This window comes from Rhipicephalus sanguineus, chromosome 7 (assembly GCF_013339695.2).
Source record: "Rhipicephalus sanguineus isolate Rsan-2018 chromosome 7, BIME_Rsan_1.4, whole genome shotgun sequence".
In the NCBI taxonomy this organism is placed as follows: domain Eukaryota; kingdom Metazoa; phylum Arthropoda; class Arachnida; order Ixodida; family Ixodidae; genus Rhipicephalus; species Rhipicephalus sanguineus.
The window spans coordinates 148,661,914-148,687,432 of record NC_051182.1 but is presented as its reverse complement, the minus strand read 5'-3'; the positions used below and the strand labels follow the sequence as shown (position 1 = coordinate 148,687,432).

At 47.0% G+C, this 25,519-nt stretch overlaps 1 protein-coding gene across 1 annotated transcript; it reads right to left on the bottom strand.

Moving 5' to 3' along the window:
* Positions 1 to 864: 864 nt before the first annotated feature.
* On the bottom strand, positions 865 to 25,098 carry LOC119399135 (BTB/POZ domain-containing protein KCTD9). The gene is made up of 11 exons (XM_037665950.1): positions 24,994 to 25,098; positions 21,929 to 22,050; positions 20,064 to 20,110; positions 18,677 to 18,764; positions 17,319 to 17,515; positions 15,815 to 15,882; positions 14,913 to 15,059; positions 12,516 to 12,665; positions 9,836 to 9,950; positions 7,136 to 7,269; positions 865 to 1,173 (listed from the first exon to the last, which is right to left on the bottom strand). The coding sequence occupies exons 1-11, from the start codon at positions 25,096 to 25,098 to the stop codon at positions 865 to 867; spliced, it is 1,482 nt and encodes a 493-aa protein (XP_037521878.1).
* Between the last annotated feature and the right edge of the window lie 421 nt (positions 25,099 to 25,519).

The following is a 25,519-nucleotide window of genomic DNA, read 5'->3' as shown; positions in this document are numbered from 1 at the left end:
ATGTGACTAGCCGCAGTTACATCAGTAACAACGCTCTACGACTTTGTCGAATAACGTCATGCATGCATACGATCATCCGAATTTTCAGTGCATTGGAATGTTCTTTTTCAACAAGAGCGCAAACGAAGCAGTCCAACACAGCTGATCACAGTCTACTATGTCCGCACTTTCCTCAAGTGACACGCGAAGTGCCCCAGCTTCCTATTATGCTTCCACTTTCCCACGTGACCTCACCAGCCACAAATGTGTTGGTAATGTTGTCGCATAACGACGAAAAAGATAAGTGAAAAATTCGTGACAAGCTTTCGAACACTAGCTTGATGCCAGTGGGACGGATGAAGCAAACATTTGTTCAAGTACAATATCTGAGATTATTATCAAAGAGAAAATAAATTTGAAAATTCATGGTTTCTGTTATGATCACACCATAGGCACCGGACACCGATCTGCAGTCAGTTCCTAAAGCTGATCTCGCCAAAAACCACAACTGTCGTCGCGTGATCAATCTTGCCGATATCGCTCGGTGTCGGCGAAGTTGTAACGAAGGTAATGACGTCATCCGTCCCTCCAGATATTGTACACACCTTCTTTCTGTATGGGAGGAGATAGTACGACGTCTGCGGCAAGGTGGTGGCGCTCGCGATATTAACAGAGACGTTATCGACCACTGCTCCTTCGACGCCTCTCAGTGTCGTGTTCGACAGTCCGGTCTCTGCAGTGACCAGGACTGCCGCCGTCCAATCAGTGTCTTCAGCATAACTTGGTGCTGGCGAAAGGTGTCCTCGACTTCATGACATCATCTGTACCTCCCAATAGCATCGTTACCTTCCTTACAACCGGGTATTGCTGGTTCGCGGCCTACGGCTAGGATGTGGCACCTACGATGTTCATAGAGATGGTCTCGGTCTGTGCTCCTGCGACGAGGCTCAGTGTCGTGGACGACTTGACGTCGCCCTGCGATGTTTCTGAAGCCGCTTTGCAACTACTATCTGCTGTCAAAGGATGGACGTGCGGCCACGCTGGGCTCATCACACCGTAAGTTGGCTTGCTGTCACTGTCCCGGTCGCGGTCAGGGCCGCGTATGCGGCTGGCACAGGATGCTTGACCGCAGGCCTTCCACCTCGGTGACAACTCGTCGGGCGACTTTCCTGATGAACCCTCCGCATCTCGCACCTAGGAATCCATTCGAGATTAGAGATTTACTCATTAGTAAGATCTGCCATAGATAAAGGCGATACTTGGAAGATAACCTTAAAAACCAATGAGATTGCAATGGAACGTTCTGTTGGGTTCTCTCCAATATTCCGACAGCAAGAACTTTCTTTTGCAAAGTCTTGTCGAAACGTTTGGCATTAAGCTGGAAAGCCTTTTACTCCCGTGTTTATTACTTATTAGAAACTCAGTTGCTTGCTTCAAACTATATTAAATCAACCGGCGCACTTAGAGTGGTTATAGCGACACCTTATTGTGTACAACCGTTTAATGCAAATAAGATTATTTATATATTCTGCATTATTGTAGACATACCTCGACGAGGCAATCATGACTCTTACTTTAAATCGACGTATATAAGCGTAATATGAGGGCAAAGACATTTACGAATAGTCTCGCTATTGAACTGCATTTAGTGCATCAATACGTCTTGGTCCGGCATGAACCTAGGAAGAATACCGGACCAGCATACATTTTTAATCAAATAGAATGCGTCCTGTGACGTCCGCTTGGAGTTCATTTATATCTTCGGACTACAACCATGTAGATTACAATTTTTGTTTCACTTGATGGACCTGTCCCTCCACGTTATGGCATATCCCACGCAAGTGTGTCTGCCAAACCACTCCTTTCTTTGAAGCGCAGTACTTGCGCTTCAAAGCAATTCGCAAACCTTTTTTAACTCGAAGACTTAGTCTCTGTTATGCCTTCGAAGTATGCTCCTTTGCTGTGGACAAGTCGGCAGGAGCAGGAGTGGAAGCCGTGCTTACGGTGCTGTACGCTGCGCTGGTGGCGGCTGCGTCTGCCGTCTCTAATGAAGCGCAGGATGACGTCACTTCCAGTTTACCGGAGGATGAAGCCGTGCCCAAATCTGCAGACAGAGTAAGCTGATAAATACGCGACTCAGGTTTTTTAATCGACGTGTGGATGAGCACTATTTCTGTTGTTATCACTATCGGATACCTAATGAAACAGCCCATGTTTTATTCAACTATTCCTCGACAGTGGAATTTGGCAGCCAAAGCAGGCCTACAGCATATCAAAGGAAAAAGACACTTTGAAAACGGCAAAGAGCAATCGGAGAACAAGAACTCTGAAAAAGCAATCTGATGCATATACCTATGCGCAACAGCGCAGGCGACTAGCATAGATAACAAAGTATGCGAAATAAGCAAAGGAACCTCACTTAAGACTATGATAACCGTACGCGATTTTAGGTGATGTCATTTCAATAGACATGCCCGTAATTAACAAGCAACAGCTCATAATTACAAGCCGCAGAAAAATTTAATCGAGTGTTTGTTTGTGGTTTATTTTGTGGAAGCATGTACCACTCTCTTTTGGCTTCTGGAAAGAAATCAGAACCACGACAATATTCTTTTTCCAAACCGATAGATAAAATGAGGGTACATTCGTGTTTCCTACGAGAGCATGCACACACTACCAAACGTGATAAAAGTGCAAGCGATGAAAATAACTTGCGACAGTGAAACTTGCGGTTCATCGCAGACGCAGAAAAGGTGGGCACCGCGCATACAAGAGAAACAAACAAAGCAAATGCTGCCTGTGAACTGAAACGTTGCACCGTTGCGGAGATGCCATGCCTTAAAGTGTTATCTCTCGAAGGGACGCTGCGCGTGCCACATAGACGGTTGGTGCTACAGCTCCTGAGCATGTGCAGATAAGATTTGTGTCTACCACCTTTCCCGCCCCAGTTGACACATTTCACTTGAACCGAAGCTCGCGGGATCGAGTCCCGGCCGCGGCGGCCGCGTTACGATGGAGGAGAAATAATAATTGCTGGTACCTAACGTCCCAAAACTACAATATGATAATGAGGAACCCCGTAATGGAGGGCTCCGGAGATTTCGGACACCTAGGCTTCTTTACCCTGCAGCTAAATCTAAGTACACGGGCCTCAAGCATTTCCGCCTCCATCGAAAATACTTGAGGCCCGAGTACTTAGAAGGTGCACGGTAAAGAACCCCAGGTGATCAAAATTTCCAAAGCCCTCCACTAGGGCGTCCCTTTCATCAGATAGTGATTTTTCGGACGTTGAACCCCAAGAATCGTTATTATTAGACATTTCAATAAATGGTCGGCGTTTGGGTTGTCTGGGTTGTCTGCCTCTCTTCTCTAGTGTCCGTTTCTGCACACCTTATTTTCTTCTACGGTGAATCCCTACGAACTTGTACCACGTTTCATATTTGTGAACCTTACAGTGTTCCTCGGTTTCAAAAATCCCACAGTAAAACGCTTCCTTACCGACAGAAGATGTGTCGCAGAAACATCCGAAAGACGGCGCCTCTATGGTCCCCTTCTCTTGCATTACCTTGTGCGGGTTTTGTTCCATGAATTGACACTTCGGTTGGGCCGCCAACTTTGTCTGGCCTGGCCTGACAGCTAGAACCTTTGTCAGGGCTGCGTTTATCTCGTCCAAGGACGGTGGCTTCCTATGATCTCTCGCTGTGACGCCCTTGGACGGCGGTCGGCGTCGTCTCTCTTTTTTCGACCTGTTGGCGCCGATGACCGCTGCTGTAATTTTGACGACCCCTACGAGAAACAAAGATTGATTGATTGATTGATTGATTGATTGATTGATTGATTGATTGATTGATTGATTTACTGACAGATAGATGGACGGATGGATGGATGGATGAATGGATGGATGAATGGATGGACGGACGGACGGACGGACGGACGGATTTGTTACACGTATTGAAACAGCGCGACTTGGACGTCTGCAGGAAGATATACAAACGCATAAATCATATAGCCAGGAGTCAAGATAGACACTGAAAGATAAAGCGAAAAACAAAATAAAAGACGATTTTGGTTATGCCAAGCAAAGTAGTATAGTGCCAAAACACGCTCGAGAGGCGTGTTCGAGAACACGAGCCAAAACCTCGTGGTCTTCCCTGGCATACGCAAAATTTTGTCGGGCAGAGTAGAAGTGCTTTAGCGCCAAAAGACTTTGAAATGTCTTACGTGGCTGGCATTGACGGTTGGAGTTCGCAGCTGCCTGACCCTCTGCTTTTTGTTTGCGAGGGCCAGTGACAGCGAGTAGTCCAGCACGGTCGTCGTCAGCTGGCTTGGGCGGCGTGTCATACATGCCTGGCGGCATTTCGGCTGGGTACTTGCGCACCGTCCTGCGTATCACCGTAGCCAGGAGCAGCGGGGAGCCAGTGTCGGTAAGTACCACTATCGGGTTCCCGTACGACAGGCTGGACATGGGAAGCCCCGGCCACTGGACGCCTTCTCGTGCAGGCTATGCTGCTACTGCGGCTTTGGCGTCGGCTTCGGCTGCCGGGGAATGGAACGGGTGTTCTCTTCTATCGATGCGCCTCCTTGTATTTTCGGTGACTTTTGGTGTGTGGTGCACTCATGCCGGCGTGGACGATCGTTTGTTTGTTTGTTTCCTCAAATTATATGGGGGATTGGCCAAGACTGCGTGTCGTAACTTCTCTCTGATAACTTCAAGAATGCGCAATAATAATAATAATAATAATAATAATAATAATAATAATAATAATAATAATAATAATAATAATAATAATAATAATAATACAACTAAATTAAAGAAAAAGATTGAAAAAAAAAGAAAAAAAAAGGAAATGACAGCTAATGTATCAAAAAATTGTGCAATTTCGAGCAGATCAGGCAGCTGTATTCCTCTGACCCGAACAATCTACCAAGGTGGCGCCTTCTTCTTCTTCGTCTTGCCAAGTGGCGCGTGCGTGCTCGAGCGTCTCAACTTGCATCTTGCTTTCCTCGCGTCCCATGATGCCTTTTACATTACTGATAACCGACACTTCAAACCAATTAGCAATTGACTAGAGCGTCAATGAATTATACAATACAGAAAATATTAGAATAATTCACCCAATATTCGGCCGGTCACGTGCAGTGGGTGTGCGCCATGTACACCGGACAACTACTACTAGAGCGAAACTGCCATAAATATATGAGCTGTGCCATCGTCGTCATCGTAGTAGTGATGGTGGTGGTGGTGGTGGTAGTAGTAGTAGTAGTAGTTGTCAGTAGTAGAAGTCGTGGTAGCAGCAGCAGTAGTAGTCGTTGTATCAGCGGCAGCAGTAGTAGTAGTAGTATAGCAGCAGCAGCAGTAGTAGTAGCAGCAGTAGTAGTATTAGTACCAGTAGGAGTAGTAATAGTAGTAGTGGTGGTGGTAGTAGTAATGGTGGCAGTAGTAATAGGAGTAGTAATAGCAGTCGTCACAACATTTCAAGTGACCAAGAAGGGGGATGAATAAAGAAATAAGTACAACGAAGTGATAATGATGGTGATGCTAAATGGTGATGCTACTTGATGATGACGATGATGCATGTGATCTCGCTAGCCAATCACGTACTCACACGCTTAAAGCTTCGCCACCCGGACGCTTTTCACGACGTGGAACTGACTGAATTTTTTTTTTCGCACGAAATTTCCCGGGCTCCTACAATAATTCACTGACGCCATTCGTGCGATTAAGAAATGTGTATTAGCAGAAGTAGCATTGTGTGTCAGTGAAATACCTTGGATTTTTCGACACACTGCGAACTTACCACTCTAGAAGCATGGCGACAATGTCACCAGTCACCGACTATGTCACCATTGATACCTTTATTTTGTAGGCATGGGTTAACGTAATCTAACTCAAAATAACTTCAAAATTCAAACTCTATTCAAAATGTGTGTTCAGTACACTGCATGGGAAAAGACAGTAAAGGATTTAGCAAGCTAGGCTTCTAACGTCTGGCGAGATTCTTTTTTAATTCACTGCTCAGGCACAGTTCGAACCGCCAAAGAAATGCAAAGATTTTTGCTGAAATTCGTAATAATGTCCCTGATCTAACTTTCCCTGTTTTCCATTATTGTATTACTGTACGATTCCTGCTTCATTCATGTTCTATTGCATTTGTGCTGCCCTAAAGCTTATCTTAAACAATGTTTTTAGATGGTTTCCCTTATCTTGTAACCGCCTATACCTGTGTATTGATTGCTCCTGTTGTTGTGTATCCCTTCTTATTCAATTCCTTTAGTTGGACGTGTACGCTTGGTCTCTAAAGCGACATCATCTCTTCTGCGTGCATGCCACGCAATTATGGTCACATATACCATTTTAGTGTGAAAGGGCCGGTTGCGGTCAATGAGCACCAAGAGGCCAATTATAACATTTCTGCATTGTCTGAAGAAAAAAAAAAGAAATGGTATACATGCACAGACATCGACTCTTTTTATTTATTTATTTATTTTTCACCTTTTTCTCCACTTTTATTTGGTGACGCGCGAAGTGGTGAGAAAGGGTTTCAAATAAGTGCTTCGTCAACGCCGCAAGCCGCACCGTTTTTATTTGGAAGATGATGGAGGCGGTACCGCGCTGCTTCATTGGTCGAGACCACGAGAAGATGGTTTTCGCAGGTGGCCAGTCACTAGCCCAGCACCACGTCTTTCATATCGCAATGCTGTAGGTTGCAGTCCTGCAAATTTCAGCCATGCATCACATTAATAATAATATTGGTTGAGGTTTCATGTCCCTAAAACCCCGATACGGTTATGAGGGACGCCGTCGTGGAGGGCTCAGGAAATTTAGACCACCTGGAATATTTAACGTGCACCTAAATCTAAGTACGCGGGCGTCTATAGCCTCCATCGAAATGTGACCGCCGTGACTGCGATCCAACCCGCGACCTTCGAGTCAGCGGCCGATCAGAACTTCTACCGTTGCACCCTTTAGGATAGGAAGCAGCGCAGCTAGAATGTTAGATTGTGATAGATGAAGTAATACATGATCGTTACGAAGGCTAGATCGCTATACTTCTCGCCACGCTGTTTCATAGGAGATGGTAATAAAATCATCGTCATCAACAACAACTACGGTCTATTGCTATAAAACCGAAATGGCGATCAAGCGCCACCTCACCATCAGCGTAGCGCCAGCAAGGATCGCAGTGCGCATGTCACAGCCAACAAGGCTAACTTTGTTCAGCTCTGCTTTCTTCAAGTTCACGCCGTACATCTTGCTTCCGTCCAGCACGGCGTCATTCAGGTTAGCCCCTGCAGTGGGACCAGATTTGATTGGTTCAGTTGTTTTACGTGGGCTGTAATAGGTCATGGTGCTAGCGAATAAGCAGACGGGGCTGAGGAGAAGAAACACGGGACCCGTCTATTTTGCTAGTACCATGACTCTCAATACCAATAAGCCCAACATTCCGCTTTAACTGTTTACGTAGGCGTTCGTGTAGCGCAAGTAGAGACATGAGACGATTGTTAAGGCGAACGCTTTAGATGCCTCATCAAACGCAAAAATTGACCATCGTCAACGGCGTCAACACAATAAACTCAAAAATCAGGACCGTGTGATTGCGTCACCGTGTGACGTCGTCATGGCGTCAAAAATCACCAAAGTTTGTGATATCATGACGTCATTATGACGCCACATAATGTGATGTCACACGATGACGTCATCACAAGATATCGTCCCTGGTTAAAAGGTGGTTTGATCATGGAGGCAGTGCAAAACCAGGTGAGCTGCAGAAGGCTTGCAACGCCTCCGAGCTTGGAGGCAGCGAAAAACCACGTTAGGTGCAGAAAGGTTTCAGATGGGGGCGTGGGAAGGTCAATACAATTGTCTCAGAAGAAAAAGTAGAAGATGGCTGTCTCCTTCGAGTCGTGTTAGGCGAATGCAGTCGTGTTAGGCCGAAATGGTTACGCTGCCTGGTGAAAGCGATCTCAACCCCAGAAATACAGTTGTTATTGCCCTAACAATACGTAAGCTCTTTTAATGCAGGTATAAATCTTCGCAGACGGTATAATCTCGAACCCGTATCCTAAATTTTGTTGTTGCGCAAGAACACTCAGCAAATACAAACCGAAAAAAACGCCTATAATTATTGCTAAATGAACAGGATTTCGCTACCAGCGTCCCGTAACTTCCGATGATCCGGCATTCCTCCGCCCTTGCGAGTGCATGTATATCAGAGACGATAAAAAACTCCAGTGGAAGGCACTATAGTTCAGGAACTTATTGTTTCCGGACTACAGATTACCGAAAAATTCGGAAGCACCTCATCGAGAAACAGCGCAAATGCACCGTTTATTTTTAACTACGGAGCTGTTCATGCTCGGAGAAAGCCTGGTGGGCGCGAACGAAGATTATCATCACCGTGAACGCAATAACTCGGCTGGCACGAGCTCTTCTTCTTCCGCGCGACCTGTTTTTCATGTTCTGCTTCGGAGGAGGAGAAACATCTGGCGTCTTTCGTTAAGCAGCTGGCGTCTTTTCGTTTTGCTTTAGAAACATCTGGCGTCTTTTCGTTTTGCTTTAGAAACATCTGGCGTCTTTTCGTTTTGCTTTTAGAAAACATCTGGCGTCTTTCGTTGGTTTATTTCATCAATCAATGGCGTTTTGAACAAAATTTTTATTGTTTAATCACGCACAGGAGAAATCTCACCAGGCACTACCTTGGAGGTAAACAATGGCTGCTAATGGGAATGAGAGACAGAAGAAGTCGGCTTTTAGCTAACACTTACACTTCTACTTCTACTAACGTTTCCTACTGGAACATGCCAATGGCTGCTAGTGGAGAATGAGAGACAGAAGAATTCGGCTTTTAGTTAACGCGCACGCTGCGAATTTTTTATTGTTCAACAACGCACAGGAGAAATCCACCGGCACCACCTTGGAGGTCAAGATCTGGTACTAGCGTTAAGACTGGTTACACACTACGACGGGGACGAACGGGTGCCGCTTTAAGGAGCTTCGCCTCTAAAAAAACAGGGTTTTGGCGTGCGCGAGACGCTGTATCCCGTTATATATGAGGATGCCGAGGAGGCGCTGCGTTTCGTGGTGTGATTGTACGACGATAAAGGATGACAACATCGGGTACCATGAATTTCGGTGTGAACCTGAATGGCGTTCATAGTGCTATTTTAGCGCAAAAAACGACACCACAAGAAAGAAGGCAGAACACAGCGCAACTCGCAACTGACACGGTTTATTGCGTCACTCCAGTCTTTATAGCAACCAGATACCTCTAGGACATGCGTCGTGCACTCTATGCGCACAACCACCACACCTTGGACACCTGAGCGCAATCATGATAGCGAATCCAAAAAACAAAATTCAGTGGAAAACAAGGTTATGGAAGGCACACTAATGCACTGCGACCCCAATGATTCAATGTAAAACGCTTCTGATAATTCTCGGGCGCTGGTGTCACGACTCTTCTTTAAGATAGGAGTTAGTCTAAACAAAGCTTGACAATTGCATTTTTTTGCAGTGTTGAGCTAAATGGGAGCCTGTACCAGTGGGCAGGGATCGCTCATGTTCTCTAAGGCGCTCATTCCCACAGCGGCCTGACTGGCCTACATACACTTTGCCACAAGAGAGTGGAATCTTGTAGACCACCCCTACGCTGCACTCAACAAACTTCTGCTGTCTCTTCTTGTGTCTACACAGACGTAGATATATATCCTGCTAAGCATGAACATTTACATTGCAAACCATAAATCTTGATGTAGGTGTTTCGCTGTTGCTGCTTTTTTTTGCTTTTTTGATGAAGAAACAGTACTTCACTAAAATTGTCCATGTGGCGCTTTGAGGCACACAAAAGCGACCTACCTTCCATGTTAGCTATGTCGACGGCGACATCACCTTGCTGGCCCAGGATACAGGACTTGGCGTACGCTCCAGACAGGTTGGCGTGGTTGAACTTTGCTCCAAGGAGCTGAGCTTTCTGGAAAACCGAACAATATAAGTGAGGAAATTTCCCTAACATAAATTGAAGATTCATCACATTCACCGTAATATTCCCAGCCACCTTTGGCTTAAGGGGCTACTGACACCAATTTTCAAAGCTGAGTTTAAGCTAGCTACTATTCGAATTACCCGATTACAGTGACGACTCTGAAGGAAGTGTGAATCTCAATAAATGCTGATACCTTATTTCGACTTTCAAGTTGATTTTTGCATGGCGCACCAACTGACGTCGACATGGTCGTGACGTCAGGCTACGGTACCAATTTCGGTGCTTTCATGCGCCAGTATGGCTTGCCATTACGACAGGTACCAAAACATTCAAAATGGACGCTTGTGTGCCACCAAACGGAGCCACGATGTGCAGCATCCGTGGAAACGTCACGATATCTCGCGCGAACACGTGACGAGCAGCTCATACCGCGTCGTGACGCCACGGCACACTACGAACCAAAACTAGTTTTTAAAAGTGTGCTGTAAAAAATTTAAAGGGAGTAATCACGCTTACGACTGCATCTTCTAGGCTCCTGAGGGCTTGGCCTTTCATTTGTTCTAAATGAAACACAACATCTGATCATTTTCGTGCTAGTATCCCTTTCACTATGCACCCATTAAGCTGCCAAACTAGTTAAGCATAACGTAGCTGTGCAGGATGCATAACAGAGATAGATATGGACTTCACTGGCAACGGAAGAAATGATAGCGCCGATTAATATTTCTAGTAAAAAAATACGTGTATAACCGTGCACGCCGTTTTCGTTCGGAGCCTACTCAAGGCATAGCACATGGTGTGCGAAATCAGCCTCGCAGTTACGACGCCAGAAGTTTAGGTTTAGAGGAGAGTACATTAGTCGCCTCTCGCTGATCATCACTAATCTCAATTTTAAGTTCCCATCATCATCATAATCAGCATCCTTCTCAGCCTGTTTATGCGCACTGCAGGAGGAAGGCCTCCCCCAACGATCTCCAGTTAACCCTATCCTGTTCACCGTTCCATCAAAATTCTTATGAGACGAAACCAAGAGATTTCAAGATACAATTAGTCCAAGAAAAGCAAAGTGGACATTTATTATTGTCTTGAGATGCAATGCAACAACTATGACGTCAATTGAAAATGAAGTAAAGTAGACGAATACAAAAACTGTAGCAACTTAGCTCGCCTATGCCAAGGCATACGTAGCGTGAGCTAAGTTTCAGCTGATTATTCTTAGCTTTCCTGGTTTTCTAGGATTACGTTATCATGCTTACTGCTGCTTCAATGACACACACATGGTGTACGCATTATGTGATACATGTATATTTATTTTTTGCTCAACGCCATTTCTTTATCGCCACAAAGACGGCTCGGCGGTCAGTGTAGTAACACGCTGCCGTCTCTATGGCCCCAACGCCCGGCGCAACGCTGGTGTTGGCGCCATAGAGACGCCAGCGTCTCTATGGCAGCGTCTCGTGCCCGGTCCCAACGCCCGGCCGAACGCCGGTGCCAGTATGTCTGCCACGGCTAAGACGTCCCTCCTCTGGAATGCGCAGATCGGCGAGGCGCGCACGGCGGCGGCACCTACGGTGGGCCAGCTGTGCGCCATGTGACGTCACTTCTCCTCGCGCATGCGCAGAACTGCTCTTGGACGGGCACTCGACACTGCTCGAGATCAGCCAGTGTAGCTAACGCTACAAAAAAAATTACACCATTTCCCGCTAAAGGGGACATGAGGCGATGCGAAGCCGGAGCACTTGCACTATCGCGTTCCGTTGGTGTTCTTTGGGCATGCTACTGACCTCGCGTCATGGAACGCGAAGAGGAACGCTACGGGCGTCTTGTCTTCCCTCTAGCCTGGCCGTTAATTCTCACAGGGCGAGCGGGGAAGGCAGTCGGCAGGCGTGTGAGAGGGGGGCAGCGTAGGAGAGAAGAGAGAAGGGGAGGGGACGCGCATGCGCTCCTGCTCATCGCGGCGTTGCGCAGGAGAGGATTTCGCCATGTCTAGCCCGCGTTGCAGAGGAAGAGTGGAGAGGGGGAGGGGAGAGGGGAAGTGGAGAGGGGGATGGGAGAGGGGGAGTGGAAGAGGGTATGCGCATGCGCAGTAAGTGTGGTCACGCCGCACACCACCACCACCACCACATTGAACTCCGCCATAAGATACTTCGCATCTAACAACCTTTCCATCTGTGGGATCCGAAGCTATAACTTCAATTAACGCGTCCAATGCGGAGGTCGAATGTTGTTCTTCCGACACGTAAATTGGACGCGTAGATATAAATAAGCTGGCAGCCTATTCATCTAGTGACTATATAGCTAGCACGCCATTGCGAAGTGTTAGTTAGTTAGTTAGTTGGTTAGTTAGTTAGTTAGTTAGTTAGTTAGTTAGTTAGTTAGTTAGTTAGTTAGTTAGTTAGTTAGTTAGTTAGTTAGTTAGTTAGTTAGTTAGTTAGTTAGTTAGTTAGTTAGTTAGTTAGTTAGTTAGTTAGTTAGTTAGTTAGTTAGTTAGTTAGTTAGTTAGTTAGTTAGTTAGTTAGTTAGTTAGTTAAATTGATCTTGAGCCATCGTTACCTCCAACTTGGCTTCCCGCAAGTCTGCGCGCTCGAAGCAGCTGTGGTTCAGTATGCAGTGGGACAGGTCGCATTTCTCCATCTTGGCAAACTTGAAGTTGATGTGATTCAAATCCAGGTGCGAGAGGTCGGCGCCCGTGAAGTCTGCTGCCTGCGCGTTTCAAAGGAAAGCCTTCAAAACTCGGATTTCAGCGTCGTGCGCGAAAATCGGGGCGCCGTGCAGCGTACACATATGCAGGCCCTCGCAGGTGCGACAGTCACTCGCGCTTTTTGTGTACCCCATTTTCCAACGATTGATGCTCTCTCAATTGTGGGCTTCTCGGCGATCAGCTCTTTTCGATATTGCAATCTCATATTTTATCGAGGTCACATCCCGTTTCATCTTGCCATGTTCATAACGTCGCCTGGATGGGAAGAATGCATCGCCGTCGTTGTTGCCTGTAGCAACTCAAGTGTTGCGTTGCTGAACGCGCGTGAAGGTGAAGTTCCCGCCATAAGAAAGAAAGAAAGAAAGAAAGAAAGAAAGAAAGAAAGAAACAAACAAACAAAGAAGAAAGAAGAAAGAAAGAAAGAAAGAAAGAAAGAAAGAAAGAAGAAAGAAGAAGAAAGAAAGAAAGAAAGAAAGAAAGAAAGAAAGAAAGAAAGAAAGAAAGAAAGAAAGAAAGAAAGAAAGAAAGAAAGAAAAAGAAAGGTAGTAGGTCAAGCGCGCACACGCCAACCTTTGCTTGCACCGATAGCGCAAGCACTTCTGAATTTCTATTTGTGAAAATGCCCACTTTCGTTTCTTTCTTTTGCAACCTTTGCTTCACAGGTATCCGTTCGTTTTATCAGTGTTTATCTTTCGGCAGCTTCGAACAACGTTGTTGAGCTAGCTGGTAGCCTGAGAGAAAAGGGACCGAGCTGGTGCGACCAGGCCAGCCGGGACGAGCTTGGTGTGTCCCGGGAACGAACGAGCGTGCGGGCCAGGAGCCGAGATCGTGGCCTCGGTGCCACGTCCAGGCGGTTCCGGCGCAACCCGAGCTGACCCCGTTCCGGAGCCGAGATCGTGGCCTCGGCGCCACGTCCAAGCGGACCCTTTTCCGGAGCCGAGATCGTGGCCGTGGTGCCACGTCCGAGTCGGCCGTCGTCAGCGTGGGCCTGTGCGTTCCGCGACGAGCAGGTCGTCGTCTGCTCGTGCACCTTCGCACGACTGCATCACTCACCTGTCCGCCTCGTGCTGGCGTCGTCGCTACCTGACTGCGGTACTGTGAGTGACGCTCGACGGGCCTAGACGTCAGGACGCACCGATCCTCTCGCGTGTGGTTTAATAACCCTGAGATTTAGGACTTAAAGGATAATTGTATTGTTCAGTCAGACGAAGCGTGTGTAATTGTGTGTGTGTGTGTCAAGTCGATAAATGTGTTTCTTGTTCGTGCCTTGGTCTTCCTGTATCTGAGGGCCCAAGAACCACCACACTCATTTTCATGCAAGATTAACCAAGCGAAAAGATGGCACAATCGCAGAAGCACACAACCCACAATCGCAGGCAAGCGCAACTTGTACAGTGCTCGTTCGGTACCTGCATATGACACGCAGGAAAAATAAAAATATTCAGGAATCCTTGCCCTATCGTGAAAGTGGGGGCAAGCGAAGCTCTACGCCTGCGTGCTTTCTTTCTTTCTTTCTTTCTTTCTTTCTTTCTTTCTTTCTTTCTTTCTTTCTTTCTTTCTTTCTTTCTTTCTTTCACCTTGTGCAATGCTCCCTCCAAATTTTTCCTTCCTCCATGCCGGGAATTCGACGTTGTTGCCACAGGCAACAACGGCGGTCATACGTTCATATCCAGGGAACAGCGAAGTGCGCCAACGTGAAGTTACAAGACACCTCGATAACCTCAACAACAGATCACATTGTCGTATCAGAAATGGGCTGATCAGCGACAAGCCCACGATCGATAGAACATCACGTACTTGAAAACGGTGCATACAAATCCGCATGGGACAAGCACACATTCTAACGCCTTATACTTCGACATAAGCACTTATGCACACTAATAATAACAATATTTGGGGTTTAACGTCCCAAAACCACGATATGATTATGAGAGACGCCGTAGTGAAGGGCTCCGGAAATTTCGACCACCTGGGGCTCTTTAACGTGCACCTAAATCTAAGTACACGGGCCTCAGACATTTTCGCCTCCATCCAAAATGCAGCCGCCGCGGCCGGGATTCGATCCCGCGACCTTCGGGTCAGCAGTCGAGCGCCATAACCACTAGACCACCGTGGCGGGGCCCACTTCTGTACACTCGCCAGCCCCGCGTTTTTTTTTCTTTTTTCTTTTTTTGCGGTGACATCTACAACGCCAACGACAGATGTGATTGTAAAGAAGGTTCGTTTGAAAAAAAAAGAATGTGATGTACTCGGAAGCGGAGATCGCCGGCGGGTATCCTCGCGAGGGCGATCAGGACGTCTTGTCGAGTGAACGGTCGGTTGGTACCGTTCTCCGCCGGGATCAGGCCGATACCCGCTTCCAGCTCGCGGTTCCTTCCGAAGCCAGACCTCTGCTCCTGCGAGCCATTCATCGTCATATAGTGTCCGAAGCTATTAATATACCGTATTAAGGAACCGTATACTTATTGACAGCAAAGTGGCCAGCGCCGAGTCCTCAAAGAAAAAAAAATTCAAGGAAGCCGTTATTTTTTTTTGTTAGAGTGCAACATATGGTTATAGGATGAAGTCAGTGTATCATGTCCAATGCCACAGAACGCTGCTTACCTCGCTAAAGCCTGGAAACAACCAGGAAGCAACCTAGAAACAACCTATCACCACCTAGCTAAAGCCTAGCAGCAACCTAAAAGCAACAAGTGTAGGCTTCAGAATCGTCCAGCTTCATTGTTTCAAGCCTTGAGCGACTTAGTCCAAGGTTTGCCAGTTTTTAGAATAAAATCGAACCCGCAATATCAAGCTTACCCACGCAAAGCCACTACGCCCAGAGGACACCGTATAACTGGTTTACAATGAAAGAAAGTACAGCGAGTTGGTAGGGATCCACCATGAAAGAGGGTAGGCGTTTTCTGTTGTCTCGTACTCTTCTGCCATGTCCTTGTTTGCATGTCTGCCCTCTTTCACGACGTATAACTGGTGTGTTACACCCTAGTCTAGCAATGTCCTTGTCTGCACGCCTATACCGTCTTTCATGACGTATACCTGCTGTGTTACGCCTTAGTCCAGTTACATACCGCTGACGTATAAAAATAGCATGTTCAAGGACAAAAACTTTACATCTTGTGACCAATACCGCGCGAACCGTAAGCTCATTTACCTCGCTGACATCTCCGAGCTCTTTGACCAAGCCTTCAATTCCGAAGTACTTCGCTTCTTCAAGAACGCCTGCAATGAAAATCAGTTTTGCCACAAGGCAAGGCAATGAATGTGAATCCAATAGCAACAAACTGAAATATACGGAGTAAGGCTAGCATCTAACTACATTAGGATCTAATCTGTGGCAACTATACATGACGTTGGTAAGGAAATGCGGGCACTCCAGGAAGAAAAGCGGTTTGCTAGCTCTCTGTCACTTCAATGAGAAGTAAACGGTCAGATCACATGCAGTACTTGGAAGGGCAGAAGCCGTCTACTAATCTAAGTCGAGATAGCGCGCGTGTCCGCAGCCTCTCCATCGATGTTTCCAATTGCTGACCAAGGGATGCAGCTCCCCACACCGCCCCTAGGCACTCCTTCGTGCTTCTGTCTCCTTCGTGCTCCTTCGTGCTTCTGCAGACAGTCCCGACTGTCTGCAGCATTCGCAAGCTTTCGTTCGCATATAAAGCACGCGACGCACAGTGTGATCTTATCGAGTCACACTTGATACGGAATATCACGGCGATGACGATAAAGCGCCTCGATTATCCATATAGTTGCTCTCGCAATAAAACTGTTTCTTACGCAAGCAACTTTCTCAAAATTTGATACCGGTGTCATTCGTGGACATTCGATCGCGATCGTGGCCGATCCGATCGGATATCGCAGCTTGACTCCGATCGGCCACGATCGGAGTCAAGCTGCGATCGGCAGCTTGACTCCGATCGATCAGCTTGACTCCGATCGGCCACGATCGGAGTCAAGCAGCAGATATCGTACCTTTTACCCTGCTCTTCTCATAATACATTTTACATTCTTTTTCATAATTCTTGTCATTCATCTTTGTTACAAATGTATTTAATGTGGTGAAATAAACGAAATCTCCAACAGATGAGAAAATCAATGCCAAAATATCACTTTTGAATTTCCCGACGAAATCTCTGATGATGCCGTCATGAATTTTAAGGCGTTTCTTTCGTATTTCGGCCACATTGGCTCAACGAAATTTCCTGAAACTTGGTATGTTAATTCTCTGGCTCCCTCAGAAGGCAATGTACTTCATTTTTACCGATCGGAAACTATGTAGGCCCTAGTATAGGCGCCATCAATATCTACGACCCCACGGCTACTAGTGCAGAAACTTCAAGGCGTCTTCACCACCCGCATTTTCTTTTTGCGCGTTTTCTCACTTACCATGCGTCTTCTCACAGCAAGCGTGATGTTTTCGGTATCGTGAAAGAGTGATTTACTATTACGATAAAAAGTCTTTTTTCTCTTTAGTGTCCCTTTAAAGCGCTAGCACCTGCACCTTCGCTAAGGTTGATTCGGCCCGCATATACTATTCGCTCCCGACAAATTCAATGAACCGTTTATAGTAAGGAAATTTCGTTTCTCTTCGCAATACCATGCATTCCTATAGCATTCAACCCGCTGGCCTAGCAAAAACTTTAACTGAATGGACGTACCTGTTGCTGACACATCCTTGTCGAGCATGACTTTCTTGTAACGAAGATAGTTGAGCAGCACCCTGAAGTACGCCGGCTCGCGGTCAAACATGTAGGCGCCCTGCGCATCCCTCCTGGCAGCAAAATTCGCTGCGTTTGGTCGAACGGAAAACAAGCCGGCCAGCTTGGAACGCGGCTCCGACGAAGTCAGCGTGGTTCTGCGACACCAAGATCAGTAATGAAGGAAGCACTCTTAAAGGAGTACTGACACAAATATTTGCAATTTTCATGTTTCTTTTTGCATGAAATGAAAGGTCGAGCCCTCAAGAGCCTAGAAAATGTACTGGTGAATATGAGTACGCCCTGAAACGTCCTTTTGTTATGCAAGTAAGTGCGGTAGTTAGCTTTGGAGCGTCTCCACGAAGGAAGTCTATACCCGAATTCTCCTCAAGACAGAGTTGAAATTCGATCATAAACTTTCGTCGGCATTATCGAGTACGTCATACTCATGAAGGCAAGATAAATAAGCCACAGTTCTGCCGCGAAATCAAATGATTTCGATAGCAACGAATCAGGATGGTACACATAGCAAGGCTAGCAGCCTATCCTTTAGCACCCGACCTAGCTTAATTCAACAAAATGCTTCTGTAATTAAACGTGGCCGCGGCAGCGAGCAAGGTGAGCTTCATGCTGTCTATCGTTACAATGCAAAACTGAGCCGTGGGAACACAGCGCGTGAAAGGTATGAGCCACCTCCTGATCCTGGTCAACATAGGGCGCGCGCGACCGCTCAAAGCAATCAGTTTCAGCCGGAGCCACGCAGCCCCACTCCTGAACCCTGTATAAGCCATTCGCGCAACCGAAAACGGTCGGTGCGTGTCCTCTCCGCTCGAGCAGCGATCATCAGCTGTCCTCCCACGCTTTCAGTCGAACATAAAACGTACGACTCCCGGGCGATGTTATCGCCCTTGGATTTCGTACGGAACCGCACGGCGACACCGACGGCGACGGCGGAAATGAGCCTTGAGTCTTCGTATAATTGCTATCGCAATAAAAACCAAGAGGCATCGTCACGTTATAATATTCAATCCAAGACAAACAAAAATTGAGGACAAATGGGCCCAAGTCAAGTGGTAAGCGAGCGGAAGTATTAGTCGGCTCGCTTTGATTGCGTCTTACGCGGGCGCTTAAAGCACACAATCCCATTCAAGAGGCGCCACGCAAAGTGGGCCCAGGAGTGCGGGAGGCGCGGTGTCAGAGGAACTGGGCTTGCCGAGGCTTGAGGTATCACGTGATGCTCCCTCCTCTGGTTGTATAACACCCCCGACACGGAAAGTGGTATGGGCAAATGAAGGAGATTCTCTTCCATAATTACGCACCTGGTGGTGGCAAAGTACTGGCCACCGACGTTGAGGAGGACCCATTCGGAGTCGTCAGGTGGCAGGGATGGCACCAGCGTTGAGGGCACTAAAGAACAATGAGAGCAAAAAAAATGCAATACACAAACAATGCTAACGGGTTTTACGCTATTACAAATGTAGCTCATGAAAGGGATACGCGACAACCAACCGTATGTAGCACGAAGCCACAAGGAAATCCATACGGATTTCTCAGGAAGGAAACATTTTAGTTGAGGAAAAATTCACCCTCATCCGGGTATCGAAGCCGGGGCCAACGCCGTTACGGGGGGTTGCTCTTCCCATTGAGCTAACCAGGACGGCAGCGCGAGAGCGAATGTCGCTTCGTGCAACAAACGGGTGCTTCTCAATTATCCCTTTGATAAACCTTCCACCACCTTGTGCGATTGCTTAGAACTAATTTGGAGTATTCTGTGTCCGTGTACTTGCAGTAGTCCATTGATTCGCCCTCGATCTCGCTGGCAATTGCTAGTATCCTGGTTAGTTCAATTGTTACAGCGACCGCCCAGAAAAGGCGTTGGTCCCGTGTTTGATCACGGGAGCAGGACGAATTTATCTTCAACTAGATGCTTTCCTCTCTGAGAAATCTGTGTAGATTTGCCTGTGGCTTCGTGCTACAAATGGGTGGTTGTCGTGTATCCCTTTCTTGATTCAATCATCCCATTCATCACTCCTTCGCCACATGGCGGGATTCGGCAGACCTCATTCACAAAAATAGCTCACTTAGCATGTGTCTGGAGTTATTGCTCGATTTCTCTTCTCTGTGCTACATTGAAAATATTTGAGCTGGCCCTTCACAGTATGTTGTCGTTTGATATGAAAAAACGCGTTGATAACGAAGCAACACGATTTCTCAGTGGTCGCTCAATTATCACGCATCTGGTGAGGTTGATGGTTGTTCCGTAATACAGCTGTTCCTTGGCACTTTGATTGATTGATTGATTGATTGATTGATTGATTGATTGATTGATTGATTGATTGATTGATTGATTGATTGATTGATTGATTGATTGATTGATTGATTGATTGATTGATTGATTGATTGATTGATTGATTGATTGATTGATTGATTGATTGATTGATTGATTGATTGGTCAGTCTTTCACTTGACGGACCTGCCCCATAAAACAGACAACGTAGAACTCCTTATTGACTCTCCTATTCATTGAATTCCTCAGGATCTAAAAGCTCTGTGCGCTAAACTGGTAATGAACCCGTGCGAAGAGCATTGAATGGTAGAGGTATATTTCGCGAATAAATGCTCCCAAGCACCGAGGTGGGAAACACAAACTGAATGTGATCGTGTTTGCTCTTCGCTAAGAGTTTCACAAACAAGATGGCAGCTTACGCGGAATGAAGTCCTCGCCCGACGAGAAGTAGAGCACGTCCATATTCCTGAAAGGCATAGAATTTCGTTAGTTCGGAGGAGGAGGAGGATACAATTTTATTGTGCCATGAAATGCGTCAGGTGAGGGGGGAGGGGATGCATTCAGGTAAGAGGAAGATGATGGGCCCTAGGGCCGCTCTAGGTGGTCGAAAGTCCTTGTGCTTCGGCGACCCCCATGGCCCTGCACACGATCCGGAGTTGGTCGTCCGGTCGTGAGCTGCGCTAAGCAGCCTCCCATCGATCAGTGTCTCTCAGCCCCCGCAAAGGGGATTCCGTTTCTTTAGGCTATTGCCCGAATGTTACGCTATGTGGCGAAGATGTGTGATTTGATGCATCGGCTGGTGTGCACTCCGAAGTTAGAGCGCGCGAAAATGACATGTCTATATGTGTTATACAGGGTATCCCAGCTAATTCTAGCGAGCGTTTGAAAATATGCTGACACACTCTATGAGGACGCGATCAAATGAATGTTGCAGGCTACTGCGTGGAGTAATTTACACTATGTTATTGCGATAACAATTATATGGACCCACAAGACGGGTTTTTGCCGTATGCGCCGTCATGTTACGTACAAAGTCCAAATCGATGGCCGGAGAGTATGGTTGAAGCCGTACATAGACTATTATTGAACCCACGGAGCAAGAATTCTTGAGGAGGCGAAACTGCGCTCGCTCAGTCGTCTAGTAATGTCACGAAATCGGGCACAGCGCTGACGCGCCCTCTGTCGTGAGAGTCCGCTAGCGGAGAAGGAAAAGCGCGCGCGTAGCGCTCTCCGACGAAGATCGCGAGTTCAAGGACATTCGGCGCCGATTCGCCATTCGCACTTTACCCTCAAGTGGGTGTGTTTCTTGTGCGTTCTCGCTGGCTCCATAATATTTGGTAAACCGCATTTCCTTCGTGACACTATCGCGCCGCCCTCGTGCGCTGCGTCGGCCCCCAGCAGTTTCTCATACTCAAATACCTTCTCTGTTGGTTGAACACCCCCCTCCGCGAAAAAAAAATTCTGGCTAGGCTACTGGTCTAGTGGCTTCGGTGCTCAACTGCTGACCCGAAGGCCGTGTGTTCGAATCCCGCTCGCGGCGGTCGTATTTTGATGGGGGCGGAATATTAGATGCCCGTGTATTTACGTTTAGGTGCACGTTAAAGAACTTCAGGTGGTCGAAATTTCCGGAGCGCTGATGTACGGTGTCCCCCAATAATCAAATCGAGGTTTAGGGACGTTAAACTCCAACAGTTCTGATTACATTAATGCAATACTTGGGATCCCGTAGACATGCGCGTTAACCCTTTGCGCCACGCGTTATAATCTACAGTCTATAAATACGTGAAATTTACTTATTCATGCCAAGATTCTGGAGACAAAAATTTAAAGCAAGTCAAAGTGTTAGAATGAGTTACAGCGTATTTAACAGCAAATTGTAACTACAACGAAAATATATGCCTAATTATTGTAAAGTAAGTCATGCTATTTTTCTTCGTAAACCCATTTCACCGACTCACTCAAATTATGCGCGGTAGTCATCTGCTGACAGTGAGCATTTCTAAACCGGGAAAGAAATATTTTGAAATTCCTGCCGAAACTCCCCACGTCCAATGTATCGTTAAACACTGTACTTTCTTCTCCAATGCCCTCATGAGTAGCAAAATACTTCACACAGAAGTTATATAAAGGAGCTTTTGGCAACAAGAATGCCTATTTTACCATTAGCTTAATGTTTGTGGTCTCCTCCTTGCAAACAGTGCACAGAAATGGAAAAAGTCGCGTCTCCAAACGAGGACGTCGTGGCGCGTAGAGCTAACGAGAATGTAGCCCCTTACAGACTTGCCTTAACTCGTCGGCGCTTCTGATCTCGGCGCCCTTGCTTGTGAAGAGCCTCTTGGCTTGCCGGCCGAACTTGACGCCGATCTCCTCCAGAAGCGCTTCCAGAGACGTCGAGACTTTGAACACCTTCACACGAGGCATATAGAAGAAATGGCGTGCAAATCACTATACGCATGCCTACAAGGGAACCTGGGGGCTTGAAGAGACGAAAATTCCTTGAACGACCAACGTTTACATGCACAGACCGCACAGATCACACGGACCATTGAACAAAACGATCAGACAAGACTACTTGTCGAAACGTTACTTCAAGTGACACCATCTGTAAATTTTCATCTATTCCAGGAGTCTTAAACAAGCGCCACGCGGACCTTTGGCTAGCAGCCCCGCCCGCGCATTTCTATCTTCCTCCCGCATTATTTTTTTTATTTCTTATTAAGTATGCTCATGAGCCACACAGCCATGACTGGTCTCAAGCATTTTTCTTCGTGACGCACCCCATGCGGTTGCCATGTGCTGAAACGTCACCGTGAAACAAAAACTGTGTCCTGGTTCTAGTCATTTTGGATACTGATATCGATATGTTGTTCGAACTCTGACTGCCGAATCCTCTCCAGAAATGACCCATCTATGAGGTAAGGGAGAGGCCGCATTTCAAATGTCAACGTTAGCTGATATTTTGTACAAACTGGGAATAATTTCCCATCTCTTCGTTAAGCAGCAGAGCTGTTCTAGTGCTGTGCCTGACGACAGATGAGTGTCCGCGCTTGTCACGCTCCGGTTCCCAGATACACCCGTAGATAGCGTAACTGTTTTGGTCACGGACGAAGTGGTAGCCGCACAGTTAACCCTTCGTGGGACAGTGGTACAAACTGTGTACCACTTTTTCACTGCGTTTCAAACACCCATAATTAAGAAGTGATCTAAATTGGCGCCACTCTTACTGGGCGTACCATCTACCGAGGCATAGAAGAAGGCTATTTTAAGTTTTTTTTCTTCGCTACGGCATGTGGCGCTGACAGCAAAGTGGATTTTGTACGTGCCTTGATTATTGCTCTCTATCTATTGCAGTGGCCTGAATGAGCGCCTCGAAAACATCGCTTCAACATGCCTGTCAACTTTCTCATTTTATCCGTTCGCTAAACAGAACCTAGTGATTCCCTTGGAACACAGAGAGTTTTGCGGCCCTAGTTATTCAGTTTTCTTCAACGAACCATTTCTGGGCTTGATTTTGGCTGATGGTGTTAGCCCTAATAGGGCAGCTATCGCACTGATACAGTTGCACATAGGTAGCATTTTCATGCTCATTGTAGCGGAGCTTTTATTTGAACAAGCAGCGTCAATCGCAGTCCGTTTTAGGTGCACCTAACCTTTGTAGTCGTGAAATCGCACTGGCTGATGTATACCTGCCGCAGGTCGCCTTCGCGTGTGCTCTGTATGAGTATTTGTGCAGCAAATGCCAAGTTCCGCTAGAATAACAGAGAGCTGAGCTAGTTGGTAAGTATTCATTCTAAAAAGGCAGGGCGTGCAAACACGGACACAAGAAAGAAGTCAGGACGCCACAAACGCCGACTAACAACTGAAGAGAAGCACAACGGCGGAAAAGAAAGAAGGCACGAAAACTTACCTGCGCACGCCCATGCAATAGGCGAACCTATCAATCCGGCACGCGTGGGGGTCTACGTGGAAGATAAGTGTTAGGGCATTTGATTTTACCTTTTTGCAAGTTAATCGACAATTGGCTCATGCGTGCGCTACCACTATTATTGATATGCCATGCTTCAATCATCAGGCGCGTTTCTTCATTTCTATGCCGGTACAACACTGCGCATTCATCAAATTTAGGCGTGCACTAACAATCTCGACAATGTAAAGACAGATTAGAAGGTGAGCTTCCGGTTAGCGATCTCTTATGTTCCGATAATCTCTGGTTAATGCAGCGGCCCGTCTGACCTACGTTGATTAACTTGCAAAAAGATGAAATCAAATGCTTTAACAGTTATCATCCACGTAGGCCTTCCCGCGTGCCGGATTGACAGGTTCGCCTATTGCATAGGCATGCGCAGATAAGTTTTCGTGCCTTCTTTCTTTTCCGCCGTTGTGTTCTCTTCAGTTGTTAGTCGGCGTTCGTGGATGTCCAGACATCTTTCTTGTGTCCGTGTTTGCACGCCCTGTCTTTTTAGAATGAAGTTCCGCTGCTAGTGCGCCAACTCTGAAGTAGCTCTATAGGAGGGGCAACGAAAGTTGTAGTGACATCACACCAGATCTGCTGTAGGGATGTGAATGACCTCCGGACCTTCGCCACCTCCGCAATGTACGTACCGGCTGTAGTGAAGTAGAATATATTCTAGTTCACTATAGTACCGGCAGAGCATCGGTTGCTACATCACTCGCCGAGTTTCGATTGCTTCCTGGCCAAGTGCGTCACGCAGTCTTGTTCTGGTCACGGAACCAAGCCCCCTACACTGCTACGTCACTGCCCAATCCTCGGCGCCCGGAAACGAAACCGAAAGTTGTCCACATCAAAAGGCGATATTGAGTTAGTTAGCGAGAATACATGAATCTTGGTGCATGCATCATGCTTCCTGGAGCTATAGGAAACGCTTACAGCAAAGAACGCGCAGGTCACAAATTTGGTGGCACCACCCCTTTAAATGGGGAAGGGGCTGCTCGAGCGCGAATAGGGTCTAAAGTCACTCTAGCACGAGACGGTGTGGTAAGGGCTGGTGCGCGTCCTTTGTCATGCATCTCTACTGTACAAATAACGCGACCCCAGACACCACCACAAATTCACAAAAAAACACTGTTAATCCCAGTAAATCGCAAAAAAAAATCTGAAGAAAAACACAGGAGAACAGCAGCTCCGCTATTGCTGCAGACTCCACGCTGGTGGAACTGGGGTAAGTTTTTTTGGGGGGGGCAGCTATGAAGTTTCTGAGAAATCCGTATGCATTTCCTTGTAGCGTCGTGCTACGATCGGCTGGTTATCCGCTTTGCCTTCCGTAAATGATTGTCTGCAGACCGGGACATAATTGATCCTGAGACTCCGCATCTAAGATGACATCTTACCTTCCATTCCCTGCTGTCTCCGTTGCGGTAGACGAGAATTTGTTTCGAGTCTTTCGGCTCGTTGTCAGCGTCGTCATCGATGCGCGGTCGTTTGGGGCTCGACATTATCGCTTATGGTCCTGGAACCACGGCATGTAGCGGGCGGAAGGCGCACGAAGAACGCTGCCCGACAGGATCACTGCATGCAGAGATGATGACGACGACTGATATCCTCTTCCTCGTGGCATTCACCCAGGGTAACCGGGATTGGGTATGTGCCATGGCGAGAGGTCAACAACAACAACCGGGCTGTTGGTTGGTTGATTGGTTCGTTCCTAGAGGAATAGCTCAACCCACAATATCCCTCCTTGCCGTAAGGGTAGACGCGTGTTCCCGCCCCTTTAGGTTGCAGTTGTCATCCTGCTCCCTCGTTATTTCCTCTGTGTCCAAGGGTATTTGTGTATCCAATTCAATTCCAATCAAATATAATATTAGGAAGAAGAAGAAGAAGAAACGACCTCGGGGGATCACCTATAAGTCCTGCGGC